Source organism: Tenrec ecaudatus, chromosome 10, assembly GCF_050624435.1.
Source record: "Tenrec ecaudatus isolate mTenEca1 chromosome 10, mTenEca1.hap1, whole genome shotgun sequence".
NCBI lineage: Eukaryota > Metazoa > Chordata > Mammalia > Afrosoricida > Tenrecidae > Tenrec > Tenrec ecaudatus.
Window position 1 is genome coordinate 37,192,786 of NC_134539.1, and position 18,649 is coordinate 37,211,434.

Consider the following 18,649-nt stretch of genomic DNA (forward strand, 5'->3'; position numbering starts at 1 on the left):
GTAGCAGCAGGGGCTCTCATGAGAATCCCCATGAGAAACCTTACTCATTTACCCTTCAGCCCTGGCCGTGCCCCTCAGACTTCTGTTTCCCAAACTCAAAGAACCCAAACACAATTTGAGTCCAAAGGGTGCTGAACTGCCGTTTGACATTGCTTGCACCGCAGAGTGCGAGATTGTTTGGAGAGATGGAACCACTTCAGGAGTGTCTAGGCATATATGGAAGGTATGTTTTATCTTTCGGTTATTTTAAAATGAAGTTTCTATGACTTTGTAGCAATACTTTTTGCCTTAGCCTTGTAAAGGCATGTTGAAAATTGGCGCCTGCTTCTTAGTTTTTCAACAAACATTACCTGTTCACCAAGCTAGTTGCGGGGGAGGTAAGGGTCAAGTGCCTGCTAGCAGCTAGGAGCCCGGGCTGCTGGTAGTTAACAGGTAAATTGTGAAGTCTGTGGCTGCTCAGTGCCCTGAAAGGGTTGGAGTAGATGGAAGGGAGGAGCTCTTCCAATGTGAGAGGCAGGAAACTTTCAGAGCAGTGGCATCTGAACTAGTTCCTGAAGGATAAAAGGCATTGGTGTCCTACAGTTAGTTCCTAAACCACTAATATCAACAAAGCTGGGTGACCGCTTCAGGTGACATTAAGATGCCAGCCCAGAGCAAGATGCACACTGCATGACTGCAAACACTCTATTCACCCCAACTCGGGGGACTCTTGTTTTCCATCTTCAGCTTGGCTGTTACAGCTACATGCCTAAAAATACAAAATAAACCGAGAGGCCAAAACGTAAAATTTTATTGTCTTCCATGTAAGGGTCTCCACACGCAACAACAACAAAACCCACATCATCTGTGCAAAGAAAAACAGAGTACTCTTGCTAAGGATTCAGGCAAAAGTATGATTGACACCATCTCCCCCAAGAAGACAGCAGACACTCAGGTTTCTGGGAATGACAGGAATTCTTTCGGGTATGCTGATGTCGACGGAATCAACTTTGAGAAGGAGACACAGACTATCAAAACCAATTAAGGCAGACGGGATTCAAAATGAAGTGGCAGACTAGTAATAACCCAGAAGAAACAGAATGAGTCTTCTGCCAAACGTGGGATCCGGCATTTGTACCTTAACACTGGTAAGCGAAGGACTGATTGGAGCACCTGAGATGTTTCCCTCCCCTGAAGGGTGGAAGGTATGGTGTTCTAAGAAGGTAGCTCAAGTGTTTGTTTGTTTGTAAGGTTCTAGGCTTCTTTGTTGACTTCAGGTCTCCCAATTGTACACCTGCTACCCACACCTGCAGTGTACAGAGCTTACGAAAGGGAACCTGATGACGCCGGCAGGTAGGTGACATACTGGTAAAGCTGGTCAGCAAACGCTTCCGAGGAAAACTTCTCCTGCACTCTGGCTCTCCCAGCCAGTCCCATTGTGGCTTTCAGGGAAGGCTGGTGGATGAACTTTGCCATGGCTTCCGAGAAGCACACTGGGTCAGGCTCACACAGAAACCCCGTGACGTTGTGCAGGATGGACTCCAGGGGCCCGCCTGAATTAACAGCGATGACTGGGCACTGCATGTACATGGCCTCCAGGGGGACGATGCCAAAGTGCTCGTTGCTTGGTGTGTAAAGCACACACGTGCAGCTATGCAGGAGTGAGATCTTCTGCGTGTCCGAGAAAGACCGCAGGAAGGTCACATGCTGGCCAAGGTCAGACTGCTGGACCATCGCCTTCAATTCCTGATAGTGTTCCACGTTCTCCAGGACTCGGTCATCATAACCACCCGCTATGATGAGGTGCACCCTGTCCCAGTCCTGGGATGCCAACTGTCCGCGCAGCTCTACTAGGGCTTGTAGCGCCAGGGGCAGGTTCTTCTTCCTCTCATATCTGTTGATGGAGAGGAATAGGAATGGTCTCCCTTTGGGAACCAGGTCATCTAGTTCCTCAGGAACAGCTGAGTCAAAACGGGTGACATTCAGCGATGGATACAGGACATCAGGGTCTATTTGAGACAAGGTCTTGAATGTGTCTTTAAAAACATTAGCTGTAAATCGGCTGTTAACCACGATGCAGTCGGCCATGCCTGTGGTATATTCTTCTACCCAGTCAATTGGCGCCCTATAGAGCCGCTTAAGAAAAGAATCTCTCTTGGTGAGCAGCAGATCTGGGAAGTGACAGTAAAATAGGATCTTCTTCCGGCGTCTGGCCAGTCTGAGCACTGGGATACAAGCAGATACCTAAAAGCAAAAACCACAGCACATAAAGGGACAGCTCAACTCCACTCTGATCAACCAAGAGCACAGACACTCCCCTGGTGGCAAGTCCGCAGGTTCCTCCCGGATGGTAACGGAAGCTGCTCTGTGTACCCTCCGACTCTTACTTACCTAGTACAATGGATGGAGTATAGGAGGCTGGCAGGCATTTGCTGGGTGAGTGCTAAATATACATTGTGGAAATAAAATGTCAGAACTTCCTTGGAAGGCACATTTGGCAATAGCTTTTGGCATTTGAAAATGAACACTCTGCGGCCCAACAACCCCTTCTCCCAGGAATCTAATCCTAAAACATGTTTCCAGAATTCCCCAAACAACAGACTACACCCCACCCCCACCCAGATGCTAACCTAGTCACAAAATAACTGGCCAAGACAGTAGTGTCCTTTAACAGAAAATCGTGTTGAGTTTTATATGCAAACAAACGTGAATTTTCTAACCAGTACAAAAAATGATGGTGGTGTAGTGGGTTATGTGTTGGGCTGCAAAGTCAGCAGTTCGAATCTACCAGTTGCTCCATGGAAGAAAGTTCACACTTTCTGCTCCCCTAAAAATGTACAGCCTTAAAAATCCAAAAGGGCAGTGCTGGCAGGGTTGCTATGAGTCAGAATCAACTCAGTTGCAAAGAAGGAAGCAACTCTGTATTGATATTGATGCCTAGAATAGAAATTTTTGGTGGAAACAATCCAAGCTGCCCGATGGTGCTGTTAGCTGCTGTTAGTTGATCTCCAAAAAGGCGATGTTGTACACAGAGGGACTGGGCCGTGGTGAGCTACAGGGTTTTTCATGGACTGGTTTTTGGGCAAGAGGCTGTCAGGCCTTTCTTCCAATAGTAAAATGTGTTAAGCAGTCAAATTCAAGTCTCCATTAAGTATCCGTAAGTTCACACATAGGCTGGCCCAGTCATGGGCATTCCCGGAAGGATCAAGGAGTGCAACTGGGGTGGGGCTTTTAACTGGATTCCCTTTTATACCACTTGGAATTTTAATCGTGCATATTACTTAAAAGAATAAACTTGGGGTATCGCATAAGAAAGGAAATGCTTAGAATAACTAGAGGGTAGGGCCAAACTCAAGAAACTCACTGCCATTGAGTCAGTGCCGACTCATAGCGACCTCCCTGTGGGTTTCCGAGGCTGTAATGGCTTCCCAGAGTGGAAAGCCCTGCCTGTCTCCAGAGGGGCTGCTGGTGGTTTCCAACTGCCGGCCATGCACACACATCAACCACTACACCACGAGGGCTCCAGGTGGGCCCTCGTGGTGTAGTGGTTGAACAAGGTAAAAATCCTGTTCTTTGCTCCAGAGTGCAGTGGGGAGCCATGTTTAAAGTTTTACTACAAGCAAGAGATGTTTTGCTTGGTGCTCCTAACATGGCACTGCTATGGAGTGGGGTGACCGGGCTCCGTGGGCTAGTGAAATGCATGTGACTAAAAGTAGAGTCCTTAGAAATGATGGGGAAGGAGAAGGAGCTTCTCCGAAGTAAAAGCTGGTAAAGCTAGTGTTTCTTCAGGCTCCTGTTTGAGAACCGCAAGTGATCCAGTTAACATGCAGATTTCTGGGATCCATCCGAAGACTCCAGAAAGAAAAATCCTGAGGGTGGGTGCCTGGAATCTGCAATGCGTGCCAACACTAAAGGTTGACAGCCGTATTCCCACCCACAGCTGACTTCTCCAGATCAGTTCGGGTCTTTCCAAAGCACATGAGAGCAGGAGTACTCAAGGGGTCAAGCGGTGCAACCCCATAAAAAGAAAGGGAAGGACAGCGAGGGCAGGGGCGTGGCCGCACTGGCACAGCGGCTCAGCCAGGTCGAGGGCAGCTCCGTAGATGCCTCACCTGGTCGCACACCACCACGTCGAACTGCACGCCGCTGAGCAGCACTACGTAGAGCGCCAGGTAGACCATGCGCACGTAGGCGCAGAGCGCAGCGCCGCGGCCGCCCCAGCCCAGGCTGCGCGGCAGCCAGTCCCCCGCGCAGTGCACCGGGAGCTCGCGACTCTCGGCGAAGCAATGGCCCGGGTCGTAGTGCGCGGTCCAGATCTGCACGTCGCATCCGCGCGCCCGCAGGGCCAGCGCCGCGTCCAGCACCAGCCGCTCGGCGCCACCCACGCCTAAGTCCGGGTGCAGGAAAAGCACAGACGGGCCGGGCCCCGGGTCCCAGTCGTGGTCCGGCTCCCCTGCCATGGCCTGGGAGCGGCCCGCCGTCTGGTACCCAGTAGAGTTTCCGGAAATGCCCGGCCTCCCCGGCTCCCAGCGGCCACTGGGAGGCAGGCCCCGCCCCGCCGTGCGGAAATCGGTTAGGCCACATCAGCCTACATCTGTGGGTGCCTAGGAACTGCCGGATACAATTTCTTGCCAAACGTTGGCTGTGCCCTCTTTTATGGTAGGGATCTGACTAAAGAAAGGGATCTTTGTACAAATCAAGGAGATATAGGTCTGTGCTTTCCATATAACAGCTGACCAAGACGCCTGGAGAGAAATTTCATACAGGCAAATCGTGTGGACAGCCTAGGCGTCCCTGGAGTCCGTGAGGACCCTGCCAGCGGGTCTGGGGGCGGGGTCTGAGCCAGGCTCGCCAGCCGCCGGTCTTCCGCAGGCTACTCAGCTTCCGGCGGCCCGCTTCAGCCTACTGCCAGCCTGTAGTTTCAGCATGGTATGGTGGTCTGTCTCCCCTGCTTGATTCCGCCCCCAGGCTCCCTGGCTTCTACCTAAGCCCTGTTTTCTCCTCGTGTCTCTTTCGCTGTCCCGAGTCCCCGTTGCGGGTGCGGGTCCCCGCTGTCAGGGCCGGGGCTCGCGGAGCTGATGGGTGCGCCTTCTTGTCTCCCACTGCAGCCTGGCCCGACCCCCAGTGGCACCAACGTGGGCTCCTCGGGACGCTCTCCCAGCAAAGCAGTGGCCGCCCGGGCGGCGGGATCCACCGTCCGGCAGAGGTGAGGATCCGTGAGACCCTCGGGGCTGTGGGTTCGGCGCGACAGGACAGAAGGGAGAGCTGGGGATTTCGAAATTCACCCGCTTTGAGCCTTACGCGACGTGGCAGTAGCGGGGATTGCGGGCCTCTTGGATCCACTCGGTTTCGGGCCCTGCGCTTACAAGAACGGTAGCAGACTGGAATACGGTCAGCCAACTGCTGGGAGGAATTGGTGTTTCCAAACTCGTGGCTCTGGAGCTGAGCTGAGGTCCCAGACGCACTTCTATTCGCTTAACGTCTCTGACACAAAACGTAGGCCCTTTTGGGCCCCAAGTTATACCTCTATTTCCAAGTGACATTGTTATTCACTCCTCCACCCAAAATAGAAGTTTCAGTAGATTTCTCTTGCTCTCTCTGTCCAATCATTTACCAGACTTTAAAGTCAACAGGTTTTTCCTTCCCAGTTTCCACGACCACCTGTTAGCCCCCAGCCATTTTCAGCTGGACTTTCTGCATTTGGTACTTCTCCTCCCCTGTAAATCTGCCCTCCACACAGCAGCTGTCACTCTTGGGCATAAAGCCTCTGCTAGTTTCCTGTTGCTGGAGTTTGAAAATGGGATGAGGCTTTACATGGCCTAGGCCTCACTTTAGAGATCCGGTAGCTGTGGGGCGTATTTCTGTTTCAGAACTTATTATCTCATTTGGTGGCCCTAGGCCTTCTTGTTAACCCTTCTGCTTGTATCTCCATGTATTCCTCAAGACTAAACTCAGGAATGATTTCCTCTGCAGGCAGGCAGTAGCCACTAGTTACTTTCTCAATCTCCAGTTCTCATAGTGTCGGACCCAACAATAAATGACCCAACAATAAATGACGAAGGAATGAAAGACTCCAGCAACTCTGTTATGTTGGGATTTTTACCTATATTGAAGACTTGGCAGGGGTCGTGAGTGACAACTGTCTAAGGGTATAATGAAAGAAGGAACGTTTCTTCTTGGGCCCCAAACCTACCAGGTCGCTTCTGATCATAGGGATCAGAGTAGAACTGCCCCATAGGATTTCTAAGGCTGTAAATCTTCATGAAAGCCTCATCATTCTCTCATGGAGCAGCTGGTAGATTTGAACTGTCGATCTTTTGTTTAGCAGCTGCTTGTTTTACCATTGTGTCAGCAGAGCTCACCCCAGGGCTACTGTCATCATCCCTCTAGGACAGCGGTTCTCAGCCTGTGGGTCGTGACCCCTTTTGGGGTTGAATGACCCTTTCACAAGTGTCACTCGATTCATAACAGTAGCAAAATTACATATTTGAAGTAGCAACAAAAATAATTTTATGGTTGGAGTCAGCATCAGGAAGGTTGAGAACCTGAAAGGGCCTCAGCATCAGGAAGGTTGAGAACCACCACTTTAGGACAAGGTAGAACTTCCCTTGTGAGTGGCTGAGACTGTACCTTGTTATGGCAGTAGAAAGCCCCATCTGTTTGCCCATCTTGGCTACCACATGTAAATCTTTAACTGATGCTTTGAAGTTAGAGGAGACAGTTTCAGTTCAGAGCACAGACATTTGGCTACAGCTGTCAGAAATGGTAACCTTGCCTGGAACAGTGGAGAATTTGCTATCAACGGGGATTCACAGAAACATGAGGGGTAGAGCGGGAGTGGTGCTGGGGGTTAGTTTATATGAGCTCAAGGCCAAAGAACTGGAGGTCGATGAGCCAGATACAGGATCCAGACTCTGCCAAAAGAAAGGGACCTTTTCAGTAGTGTCCAGAGTGTTGAAAGCAGGCCACTCCCCTGAGGAAACTTTCAGTGGGTTGCCTCAGGTGGTGATGAGAGTAAGTGGGTTGCATCTTAGCCCAGTCTCATTACAGCTGATTGGCTGCTTACAGCAGAGCCTGTTATGCAAGTGGTTACTTTGCATCGGGTCACCTCATGGGGGATTACTAGGTCTTAAACTCCCAAACCAGAGAATTTTGACCTACCCAAATTGACCCAAACATCTAGCTATCACGATTCGTAACTTATTAAAGATGAATCCCAAGGTTATCTTGTAATGGCAAGATAGGTTTACAGGTGAAAAAAAAAATCCCAAGCACAAAAATGATTAACTGATGGATTAGTGAAATAAGCAGCTAGGGCAGATGCAGCTTCTAAAGTGTACTGTGGGGTGGTGCCATCTTTAGGATTCAGTGTGGCTAAGGCTAGTGTGATTGTACAACCAGACTGGTTGTATGTAGTGAGAGACCCAACTATGTCCCCTTATAGGCATTTTGGCACCGCTTATGAGTTATTTCATGTGTGTCATGTAGTGTGTCCTGTTTTAGAATTTGCGCTTTGTGAATCTGAAAGTTGAAGCACATGACCAATCCTGTTTTCATTTTGTTGCCTGCAGATCGGCATTGTTTCTCTGTTCAGTTAGGCAGGAGACGTAGCACTTTGGAGAGAAAATGGAATGGAGTTTAAGGTCAGACCCGGCTTGAAGTCTAGCCCTGCTGACCACAGTGTAAACAGAAGCTGCTGTGAAAATGGAAGGAACAAAACTGCGCTGTGAACTTTAAAGGGTGAATAGTGGTGGAGCAGGGCCCGGGGTCTGGAGCATTACGGTCGTTAGAAGATTAGTTACTGTGGAGCCCCCACATGCCAGGCGCTGTTGAGGACAGATCTGTGAATAAGACAGGGTTGTGCCCATGAGCCTTATATGAGGATGTTTCAGAAAGTTCGTGGAAAAATTCCATTATTGTTTCATTCCCTTTTTTTTAATGGATCATTTTGAAGCCCGCTGTATATTCCCATGAATAGTTACAGTCTCAGAAACCCACAGGGGGTTTCTATGAGTTCATATTGACTTGATGGCAGTGGCTTTGGTTTGGCTTGGCATTCTGGTGTGGGGACTGTACAAAAGACAAAGCAATAATGTGATTTTAGGCCTATCAAGAAAAATCACATTTGGTCGGAGTAAAGAACGTAACTTGGCGGCGTAGTGGGGCACAGGTTGCGCTGCTGACTGCAGGGGCAGCAGTTCGAACCCAGAAGTCCCTCCATGGGAGAGAAGGATGAGCTTTTTGCTTCCTTACAAATGTATAGAGGCGTTGTGCTCTGTCCCACAGCGTGGCTGTGGGTTGGGATCCACTCAGTAGCAGTGGGTTGGGTGGTTTGAGATAAAGAGTGGTGGGATAGAGGGAACATGGATGGTGTTTTGATAGAGCACTTAGAGAAGGTGACAGTCCTGTAAAAAGCATGGGAGCAAATCCTGCAGCGCTCTGGAGGCCGGGGCTTTCCCATAGTTAGTTGCAGGCTGAGACGGGGATGGCCTTGGCTTCTGGGAGCAAGAGCCAGTAAGCCATCATGTTAGAACGGACCAGGTAAATGGTTAGTTATGAAATTCATCATATTAAGGTATAGGAAGAGGGTGGCAGTTACCCAGTGACCAGGAAGAAAGGGTAGAATACACTCCAAGCAGGAATTGAAAAGGTTCATGTGGTCTCTCTTTAAGCCCCTCCCCAGTTTTCCGGTGGCGGGTGATGGGAGATATTTTGAGAACATGTTGGTGTTTCTGGGTGCCCTGGTTTTCAAATCCTCTGCTATAACCCATGTGCCTGCAGAGAGGAAAAACCTCAAAGAGGGCAGTCTCAGACTCATCTATGGCGTCTGTCATTCAGAAGATTTTGAAGGTAGGAACTGAAGTTGGGAAGCTGTTGTGGGGAGAGCAGAAAGTGTGAGGGAGCTGGTCCTGGATCAGCTGGTGACTTACCCTGTCACCACACTGCGTAACTGTGGTGACATAGCTCCCTACCTTCCAGATTAAGTGGTGTGTGTGCACACGCACGCTCTCGAGCACCCTGGTGGCATAATGGTTATGTTGTTACCTGCTATTTGCAATGTCAGCAGTTCACAACCACCAGCCGCTACTTGGGAGAAAGATGAGACTTTGTAGTAATGGAAAGAGTTAGAGGCTCCAAAACCCACAGGGGAAGTTCTACCCTCTCCGCTTATTCCAACTATGAGTCAGAATCTACTTGATTCTGAATTTGGTTAATTTAGTGTGTGTGTGTGTGTGTGTGTGTATTCTAAGTGTACTAGTTGCTCTATAAATCTTCGTACAACTGTATTTAGGATTTATAACATGAATCATACAAAGGAAGTTAAAATTTCCTGGGCAGACTCATGAAGACTGATCACCATATAGCCTGTAACCAATGGCTCTGAATTAAGTGCCTTGTAGTATACAGTGCTGCTTGTGTTTAGAATGTGGGCTTCTGGTTGTGGCAGGGGGTGGTGAGTTTCTGAGAGCTCCACAAAGTAGCCGGGTTTACACAACAGGAATTGCTCACACTTCTGGAGGCTAGGAATCTGAATTCACACTGTGGCAGGGTCGTGTTCTCTCCCGAGAGGCTCTGTTGTCTCTCCGTGTTGGCTTAACCCCCTTTCCCCTCTCCTCTCCCCTCCTTTTACAAAGGCCTCACAGCGAGATTAGGACCTGTTCTAATCCAGTCTGCATAGACTAGAGAAACGACTTCAGAGAGACTTATGTGTGCAAGAAAGAGCTTTATGTGAAGCGTCACTGGATATTGAGAAACATCCCAGCCCAGTCCAGAGCAAGTCCGTAATTCTGATATTAGCCCATATTTCCCATACGAATCTATAAATTCCTTTTTAGACTCACGCAATACATGCAATGATGCCGAATGCAGGAAGGTCACAGGCCAGTGGGTGGAAAGTCTGTGGATCCAGTTGTAGTGGAAGCATCTCGGCCCTGGCAGGGTCTCCGTGTGGGTCTTCCAGCGCCAGGGCTCTAACATAGCTCCATGTGTCTTGTAAACAGGAATGTGTAAGAGGGAAGGAGTGTCCCACCTCCAGCGAGCTATTTATCTCCATAGCACGTCTAAATGAGGTCCTCAAGCTGTGCCCTGATTGACAGGCTTAACTCCACCCCTTCACTCTTAATAGTCTCAAGTTGGCACCAGAATACATAACTACCACAGACCTCATGTTCATGGATGCCATTTCAGGGACACTATTTTCGTATCGGGTCATGCTCACAGGTACCAGAGGTGAGGGCTTAGGCATAGCTTTTGTGGGGACATGGAATTCAGTCCGTAACATCAAGTGAGTGGGGATTATGATCAACGCTGGGCAGGCAGTGAGAAGAGATGGTAGGAATGTGGTGGCCACTTCTGTTTGCCTTTTTCCCAAAGCTTAAGACTCAGCAGCCCACAGGCACTGGGACAGTGTATTAGGGAGAGGAGACGGGTGAGGGAGGAGCCATGGGGGCAAAGTCGGTTAAGTGCTGGACTGCTCACCCCAAAGTCCTCAGTCCAAACTCCCCAGCTGCTCCCAGGGAGAAAGATGAGGCTCTCGTCCATAGCAATTTGCAGCCTTGGAAACCCCCCTGGGGCCGGACTGAGTCAGAGGGACCTTGGTGGCCATGGGCCTTTTCTTCCAGATTTTCCCTCCCACCTCTGGGGTTTCTCACCTGAATGCACTGAAGAGGATGCCTGCTGACTTCCCTCACCGCTCAGTAGCCCCTCTCCCGCTGTCCCCCTGGAGCTCTGGAGGGAGATGCCCAGCTGGGATTGGCATCGGGCTGCAGGGGACCTGGTCTCCTGTTCAAGTGGTCTCCTGTCCAGGGCCTGAGGGCGTCTTCCGGAGGGAAGGGGAAGGGAGGGGAGGGGCCTGGGCCTGGCAGTGGTCAAGCGTTGTCACATCCCTGCTGTTGGACGACTTCTGTTTCTTACAGTGCCTGCCACAAGCTCTGTCCCCGTGTGTTCCCGTCTGCGATATGTGGGCAAGGAATCAAAATAGAATATTATATTCCAAGGCAGTTTGCGTCTATGTAGGCTCTGTTTTCCTGACACATTGAAAGCTCGTTGTAAGTACAGTCTTATGGAAGATTAGGTTATAGCATTCAAAGCATTTTTAAACAGAGGTTTTATTGGCTGGGAAGAGACACCGAAAGGCCTTGTCCAGCTGAGGTGGCCTGACACTGGAAAGTGGCTGGGCCTGGAGTCAGAATCGGGCTCAAGCACTTGGCTCCCCCATTTCTGAGCCTGATTTTCCTCACTTAGAAGATGGAAGCAAGACCTGCTCCCCAGGCTTCTTGTAAGCAGTGGCGTGTGGCAGGGACTCTGCTCTGAGTGGCTGTCTTATTAGCCCAGCGGAGTCAGACAGGGATTTGGGGGGGGGGGGCAGGAGGGCGCCAAGAGAAAGGCTGCTTTAAAAAGAAAAACCCCATCAATTTTCAACTGGAATTCCGTATTTGCTCTCGGTGCTGTGGCAGAGATCCCCAAGAGAAGGCGGGCAGTGACACTTTGTGCTCCCACAGGAAAAATGCCAGCTGCGGAACACGGAGCGCCGGCCGCACGACCTCAGCCGGCACTGGGGGGATGTGGCGTTTCTACACGGAAGACTCACCGGGCCTCAAAGTGTAAGTCTCAGCACCAGACCCTGTGCTTCTCAGCAGCGTGCGGGCACAGTGCGTACCTCTGCCACCCCCACCACTGGGGCTTGCTTTGATGCGCTGTACACTGGCAGGGCCTCCTTTGTGCCAGGTGGGCTGGGGCTGGGCTGAGACAGGTTAGGCCCAGGAATGACACCCCTTCCTGCACGGAGGGAGAGAAGGACGGCCCTGCGTGGAGCCCCGTCAAGGTAGTGATGAGCACAGCGAGCACTGGAGGGAACCGGGCCGTGTTAGCGGGGATTGCCCTTCCTTTGGTGTGCTCGCCCCACACTGAGAAAGCAGAGTCCCCGTTGGAATAGGAATTGGGGTGATTTTTCACAGCTTTTCTGGAGGCACAGTTGATAGGGCTCCAGCCTGAAAGAGGGTTCTCCATTAGACGGAGGTACCAAAAATTCTTGGCCTCCTTGCCCCCAGTGGGTGGTGAGTACGCCCCAGAGAGGGAAAGGCCGCTCTCCAGGTTCTTAGGCCTCTGAGAACTCATTGGGTGATGGGCAGTGGGCAGTGCATGCTCTGGTCCCCAAGCTCAGCTCACCTCACCCACTGTGCATGCTGGTACAGGGCAGTAGCCCTCACCCCTGGGGATCCCGTGCACTGCTCGTTCGTGATGAGCCGTGTGGGCGAAGGATGGGCTGGCTAACAATGATGACTCTGGTTTGGGCCGGGGGCTTTGCACGGAGCTTTCAGTATGGAATTTGATCTGCCCGGTGGTCTTGTGAAATAGATGGGTGACACTTTGGGGACTCAGGACTCAGGTGACACAGTCAAAGACAAAACAGATCCAAGAAGTGGAACCATTCAATAAACCCCAGCCTCTCCCCATACTGCCACTTACAAAATGAAACGAGATGCCTGGATTTGTTTAGCTGATTGGCGCACCTGGTTTACTCAGGCTGCAGTTAGGGTTTATGTAGGCTTCCCTCAAATTCTTGGTTTGGTTTTCCCCCGTTTTATTATAGTGGAGATTTGTATAGGAAGGCAAGACTATTTAGGAAGTGATTGTTGGGGCTGAGGACCTGGGGATTGTCAGCAGTCCAACTGAGAACCTTTGGGTGTCTGTTAGAGGCCAGAGGTCACCTTTCTGAGAGGAAAGTTGAAGGTCCCCTGAAAACTTGCTCCCTGGGGAGTGTGACTTGTGGGTGCGCGGGCCTCCCGCTGGTGTGCTGCCGGGCTTGCTTACTGCTCCTGGGGGCCTCCAGAGATGGGTAGGAGCCCTGGTGCCCTAGTGGTTGTGAGCTGGCCTGCGATCTGGAGGATCAGCAGCGTTCTGTCTCCATAAAGAGTTACAGGCTCGGAACCCAAAGGGGCAGTTCTACCCTGTCTTATAGGTGGCATGAGTCAGCATTGACTCGGTGGCAGGAAGTTTGGGTCCCTTGAGGTATCATAAAGGTGTTTTTGGTGAGATGATACAGTTGGACATTCCTGCCCCCAAGTCCACATATTCAAACAGCTTAACTATATTTTTGGTCCTCCCTAAGAGTATAGAACATTTTTCCCCTCTCAGGTAATAGAAGTAATGTTTAAATGCGTGTTTGCTGTAAGCTAGCATTGTCTATGTGTCCATTTATCTACTATCTCAGCAACCCTTTGGAGTGGTAGGAGCTGTGATTGTCTCCACTTTACCGATGAGGAAATGGGACTTGGAGAAGGTTAGTAACAGGGCCAAGCACACCATTCCCACGTGACATCTGGTTTCCAGCACCTTTGCTTTCTGACCAGAGCTGTACTGAGTTAGGATGCTCAGCGACTGATGTCACTGGTATTGCTTACTGGCAAGTAGGGGCATGGGAGCAAATGCAGTGTTTCCGTTTGTTATGCCCTGTAGCATCATCTACAGGTGGGAGAACAAGGGAGTAGTGGAACAAGGTCTTGTGCCCAGGGCATCACTGACTGTCCACTAGTGCATCGATGCTGTTGCTCCTGCTACACCACCAGTGTTTCTCATGTTGCCTCGAGGATGAGCAAGGCTCCTTCTCAGGTCTGTCCCATTGCCTGCTCCCCATTGTGTTTGGGTGATGAGGTGAGAGTCTGTGAAAGGGACTGAGCCTGTAACATTTCACATGAACTATTCACAGGCCGTGTAAGACCTTTGGGCTTTCCCTTTAAAAAGAACCCCTATACTTGCTTTAAAATTCTCAAAGTGTTAGATTTAAGGATGAGCCGATGAGTGAAATAAACTTCCTTCTCCAAAAATGCATAAATAGAAATCAGACTTAATGCATATTGCATAAACTGCCCCTCAGTGCAGTCAAATGAGTGACACAGGTCAAAATCAGAAAATCGGAGTCTGTGTTAGGAAGTAAATATCTCTCTCAGCCTTGGTTTTTCTTATTCATAGAAATTAATATCCCTTTCCTAGAGATATTAACTAGGGATGAATTTATTTTGATCACGTATCTGAAATGCTTTAAATTAGAACATGAGACTTATCTTTGTATACCTAGTAAGTCGTGGTTATGCAACAGAGGTGGTTGTCTCTAGATGAATTTTAATTTGAAAAGTGAGTTTGGTTACTGGATCATTTGCACTAGGAGCTTGGTCAGATTTCCGTTGTCATCCTTTTATTGTGGGAAACAGCAAATAGGTGAAAGCAGAGAGACTAGTGTGCAGAGCCCCCAGACCCCCATCCCGTGGCTCTGCCCCACCCGCTCCACACCAAGCCATTCTCAAGCAAGTCTGGGGCATCACATACTTTAGCTGACTGCAGTTCAGTGTGCTTTGCTTAGACAGGACTCCTCCTACCTAAATACCACCCCCAGACCACCGCCACACTCTCGGAACACACACAAGGTCAGTTTGGGGAATGTTTCATAATGATGTGGATCATATTCCTGGATGTGTCTTAAGTGGTCCCCAGAGTGTGCACCCCCCCCTCCCATTTCCTAGGCCCTCAGGAGTATTGGACATCTAATGACATATTATTAAAAGTAAGTATGCCTTCTCTTCTTATTTCTAGTGGCCCCGTTCCAGTATTGGTCATGAGTCTTCTGTTCATCGCTTCTGTGTTTATGTTGCACATTTGGGGCAAGTACACTCGTTCATAGATTCAGCTACATCCATCTGTCTTTCATCTGAAGGAGGAGGAAGCAACCCAACAGATCTTGGACCAAAAGCATAGTGGTTTTTTGTTGTTCACCAGAAAGACGTTTTCTGTAAGCTTACTGTTTTACAGGGAATTTCATGAGAATTGACTTTTGATGAATTAAAAACAGTTTTTTCCTTTAGCTAATAAACTTTTTAATTATTTTATACCAAGTGTGATTACTGGCACCTGACTGTGAGTGCTTGTCATCTCTCTGCCTTTAGTGGTTCAAGTACTTATGTAGAATGTCTGTCTTATTTCCTGTGTTGGATTGACAGTTCTTTTCAGGACCAGGGACTCATTTAGAACCAGGATGCTGTAAGTGGCCTCAGCTTGTTTTCTTCTAGGTATTGCTGCCCTGGTGATTGTCACTCTGGGTGTTCTGTGATTTCCAGGGAGTGTGCCCGGAACTCCATCAGGCAGATCTGCTGAAGGGCATCTGGTACCAGGGGAATAGGCAAAGAAGTCACAAGCCAGAAATCGTGGATGAAGTGGGGTGTGGTTTTTTTTGTTCTTTGTCTCTAGAATCATACATCATATTTTTCTTTCTTTTCATCCCAGTTCTTAATTGTATGAATGTAACCTGGGTCTGTCATCATTTATTTCTTCCCGCCAGACCCACATTTTGAAAGCATTCATTTGGGAGATTGTATTTTGAGTAAAATGGTTTTCATTTTGAAGAATAAAGGGGCCTGTCCCATCAGTGTGAGGTAACAGCAAGTCTGCCCACTTCCGAGTGGACACGGGCAAGCTAGCCCCTGCTGAGGAGAGCCCGCCAGAGCTCAGAGACGGCGAGGACATGCGTTCTGTGTCGGTGAGGTTGGGCTGCTGAAGCCTTGGGAAAGACCACCTTAGGGAAGGGGCCTCAAATCCTGAGACGGGGCAGGGGGAGTGGAGGTAGAAAGACTAGGCCCTGCCCCTGTTCTGGGCTCAGAGCGGCTGGGGCTCGGTCTGTTCCTGGAGAGGCTCGGGACCACTTTGCTCCCGCCTTCACCCCTCTGCTACTCTGCCTCCTGTTCTCTCCAGGTGCCAGTGCCCCTGCAGGAAGAACTGAGAAAGATCCTGCCGGTGCTGGCACCGAGTTAAAGTGGACAAGGAGGCCTTCCATGGAGCTGCTCTCATCAGAACACCGCGTGGTGTGCAGAGCCCTCAATGCACAGAAGCAGCACTGCCCTCAGACTGGAGGAGGAGGCTGCAGGCTGCACCCTCTGTGTGACCTTTGAGTACACGGTTGGGTCTTCCAGGGTGACCACACCTCCCTTCTCCCACCCTCCAGGTGTGGAGGTATTCCGGTCAGACCTGATTCAACAGTTAAATTCTCATGGCCGCACGTGTCAGGTGAGCTGTGGTGCAGGGCTCCTCTAGCTTTGGAGTAGGAGCCCCGGCAGCATGATAGGTTACGCTTTGGGCTGCTAACTACAAGGTCACCAGCCACTGTGCCGAAGAAGGACGAGGCTTTCTACTCGACTAAAGATGTGCAGTCTCAGAAACCCACGGGGCCAGTTCTACTCCATCCTGTTGATGGCAGTCATCTATAGTCTTTGTCATTTCCACCACATGACTACGTAGGACTTTGCAAATAAGAGGTGCTTGTAGCCCACCAAGGGGATTAGACAGCTTGCTAATAATGTATGTCACCGTGTTTGCTTCAGTAACACACACGCTAAAATAATGTGTGTCGCCTGCCTGGCACCCTTGGGGACTGACTGGAACCCTAACATGGGGATTGGCCAGTTTTCCCCTCCTGCTAGGCTTAAAACTCACCATCTGTGAGGCAGGAAGTGGGGCATTCAGTACCATCAAAGAAGAGCCAGGAGTGGAGCATATACTTTCACTGCTCTGGACCGCTCCAGGAGACAGTTGTGACACCAGAGATGGCAAGGTACATTGGCAGAGAAATGGTGGCAGCAGACAGCAGAAGCAAGAGGCAACCCAAGACGGGTGGGTTTCCCAGCCCATGGGAGGAGAAGCTGACTGCCCTTGGGCAGGAGGTGTGCCAGTGGAGTGGGATGTCTCAGGACTTGGTGGTTAGCGTGGGGACCCGTGGAACTAGGACTCAGCACCTCGGAGCCGAGGCTTACTGGAGTAGGGTAACACTTGCTTGAAGGAGAACAGTGGCTAGACTGGGACCGAGGGTTTGAGAGCCAGAGAGTGGCATCCACGCGTGGCTGAGAAGAGGCCGTCCTGATTGAATAACTATTGAGTGTTCATGAACCTGACTCGTTACCTATTACGTCCCTAATAAACCTCACAATCGTGAGTATTGGCTCTGAGTTCATATGGCCATTGTAATGACATCAAATGTAGTGGAGAAGTAGAGGGGCCATGAGGAATAGTTCGTGTCAGGATTGTTTTAGTTTTAAAAGTTGGAAGATTGAAGCATGGCTGACCTTGTCTCATAGGAGTCCGCTTTGGGTGACTGTTAGAAATAACGCTTCTCATGACATTTGAGAAGGCCAGATGCCATCCCCACGCCATTTAAAAATGAGTCAAGAACAGTAAGTCTGAATCATACAGCTTCAGTTGCTCTGTCAATCTCAAGCTAAAAGACATTAAATGAGGTAAGGACATGAATGAACTGAGTGAATGGTCTAGACGGTTCCATTTTGAGGAGAGTTCTAGAAGTTGGTACCTTTGATAACAAATGAAAGCAAAAGAAAGCACTTGAATTAGACATAAAAGGGTTGAATTGGTGCCACAAATATGCTTGTTTCTCCCGCTGACTGGTAAAAGGCAGTATGACTAGATCATGAAGCGGATGCCTATCGCGCATCACCAGTTTTCCTCCGGAGTCTAGCAAACCACCCGTGGGAGCACGTGTCTACGGATTCACAGCGAGTCTCCAGGCAGAGGAGCACTAACCCAGCGTTTCCAAGGGCACCATCTGTGCAGGGAAAGTGCTGCTCTAATGCTCGGGGAGCAGCTGGCGGGTTTGAACAGCTAACCTGGGGTTTGTGGCAAAGCTTTTAAACACGGTGCCACCATGCTTGTGTATCAGTGGAAATTCAAAAGAGTAGTTGCTGGCTTTAAAACAACAAAACCAGAGGGAACTCCTCCTAGACCCTGTCTCAGTGATTCTCACACTTCAGAGTGCTTCACAATCACCTGGAGGGAATGTGTACTGCCTTACGTCACATTTTGACACACCAGACTCCCCGAGGCAGGAGCCACAAGGGCATTCAGTCCTGCAGGAGATCCCAGCCTCCTTGTCCTGTGACTCAGGCTGTGCCATCGGGCTGGATTGGACTCAACACCCCCCTGTACAACAGAACAAGCCATTGCCTAGTCCTGTGCCGTCCTCACAATTGATGCCGCTTGAGCCGTTGTCCCAGTCCCCATTGAGAACTCTTAGCCGACCCCATGCCTTATCACGAGTGATACCCTTCTCCAGGGAAAGACCCTCCTGCCAACATGAGACAGAGCCTTGCCAGCTTTGCTTGCAAGGAGTATGCTGCCAGCACTTCTTCCAAGACCTATTCTTGCCTGTTTGTTCTGGCAATCTGGGATAGTCAGTGCTTATCGCCAGTACCACAATTCAAAGGCATCGATTCTGCCTTCTGTAGTCATGGATTCAGCATTCACAACCATATGAAGTCATTGAAAATAGCGTGGTTTGGGTTAGTTCTCAAGGTGACATCGTGCTTTTGAACCCTTTAAAGCACTGGTTCTCAACTTTCCTCATGCCGTGACCCTTTCGTACAGTTCCTCATGTTGTGGCCCCCCAACCATAAATGTATTTTCGTTGCTACTTCATAACTATATTTTTCTACTGTTATGAACCTAATGTATATATCTGATATGCAGGATTTCTTTTCATTGTTACAAGTTGAACATAAAGCATAATGATTAATCACAAAAACATTGTGAAATATTTATTTCTAATTACAAATAAATGAAATTTTGTCTTGGAGCATGGGTAGCAGTCATAATAGAAACAACAGTAACTACATTACTA

The 18,649-nt window shown here is 49.6% G+C and overlaps 2 protein-coding genes across 2 annotated transcripts; one reads left to right on the top strand and one right to left on the bottom strand.

The window, feature by feature from the left end:
* Positions 1-767: 767 nt before the first annotated feature.
* ALG2 (ALG2 alpha-1,3/1,6-mannosyltransferase) lies at positions 768-4,499 on the bottom strand. The gene is made up of 2 exons (XM_075560214.1): positions 4,092-4,499; positions 768-2,223 (listed from the first exon to the last, which is right to left on the bottom strand). Exons 1-2 carry the CDS (start codon positions 4,437-4,439, stop codon positions 1,303-1,305), a joined length of 1,269 nt encoding a protein of 422 aa, XP_075416329.1. The 5' UTR covers positions 4,440-4,499; the 3' UTR covers positions 768-1,302.
* A 283-nt stretch (positions 4,500-4,782) lies between these two features.
* Positions 4,783-14,861, top strand: SEC61B (SEC61 translocon subunit beta). The gene is made up of 4 exons (XM_075560215.1): positions 4,783-4,908; positions 5,088-5,185; positions 11,481-11,582; positions 14,569-14,861. The coding sequence occupies exons 1-4, from the start codon at positions 4,906-4,908 to the stop codon at positions 14,654-14,656; spliced, it is 291 nt and encodes a 96-aa protein (XP_075416330.1). The 5' UTR covers positions 4,783-4,905; the 3' UTR covers positions 14,657-14,861.
* Positions 14,862-18,649: the final 3,788 nt, after the last annotated feature.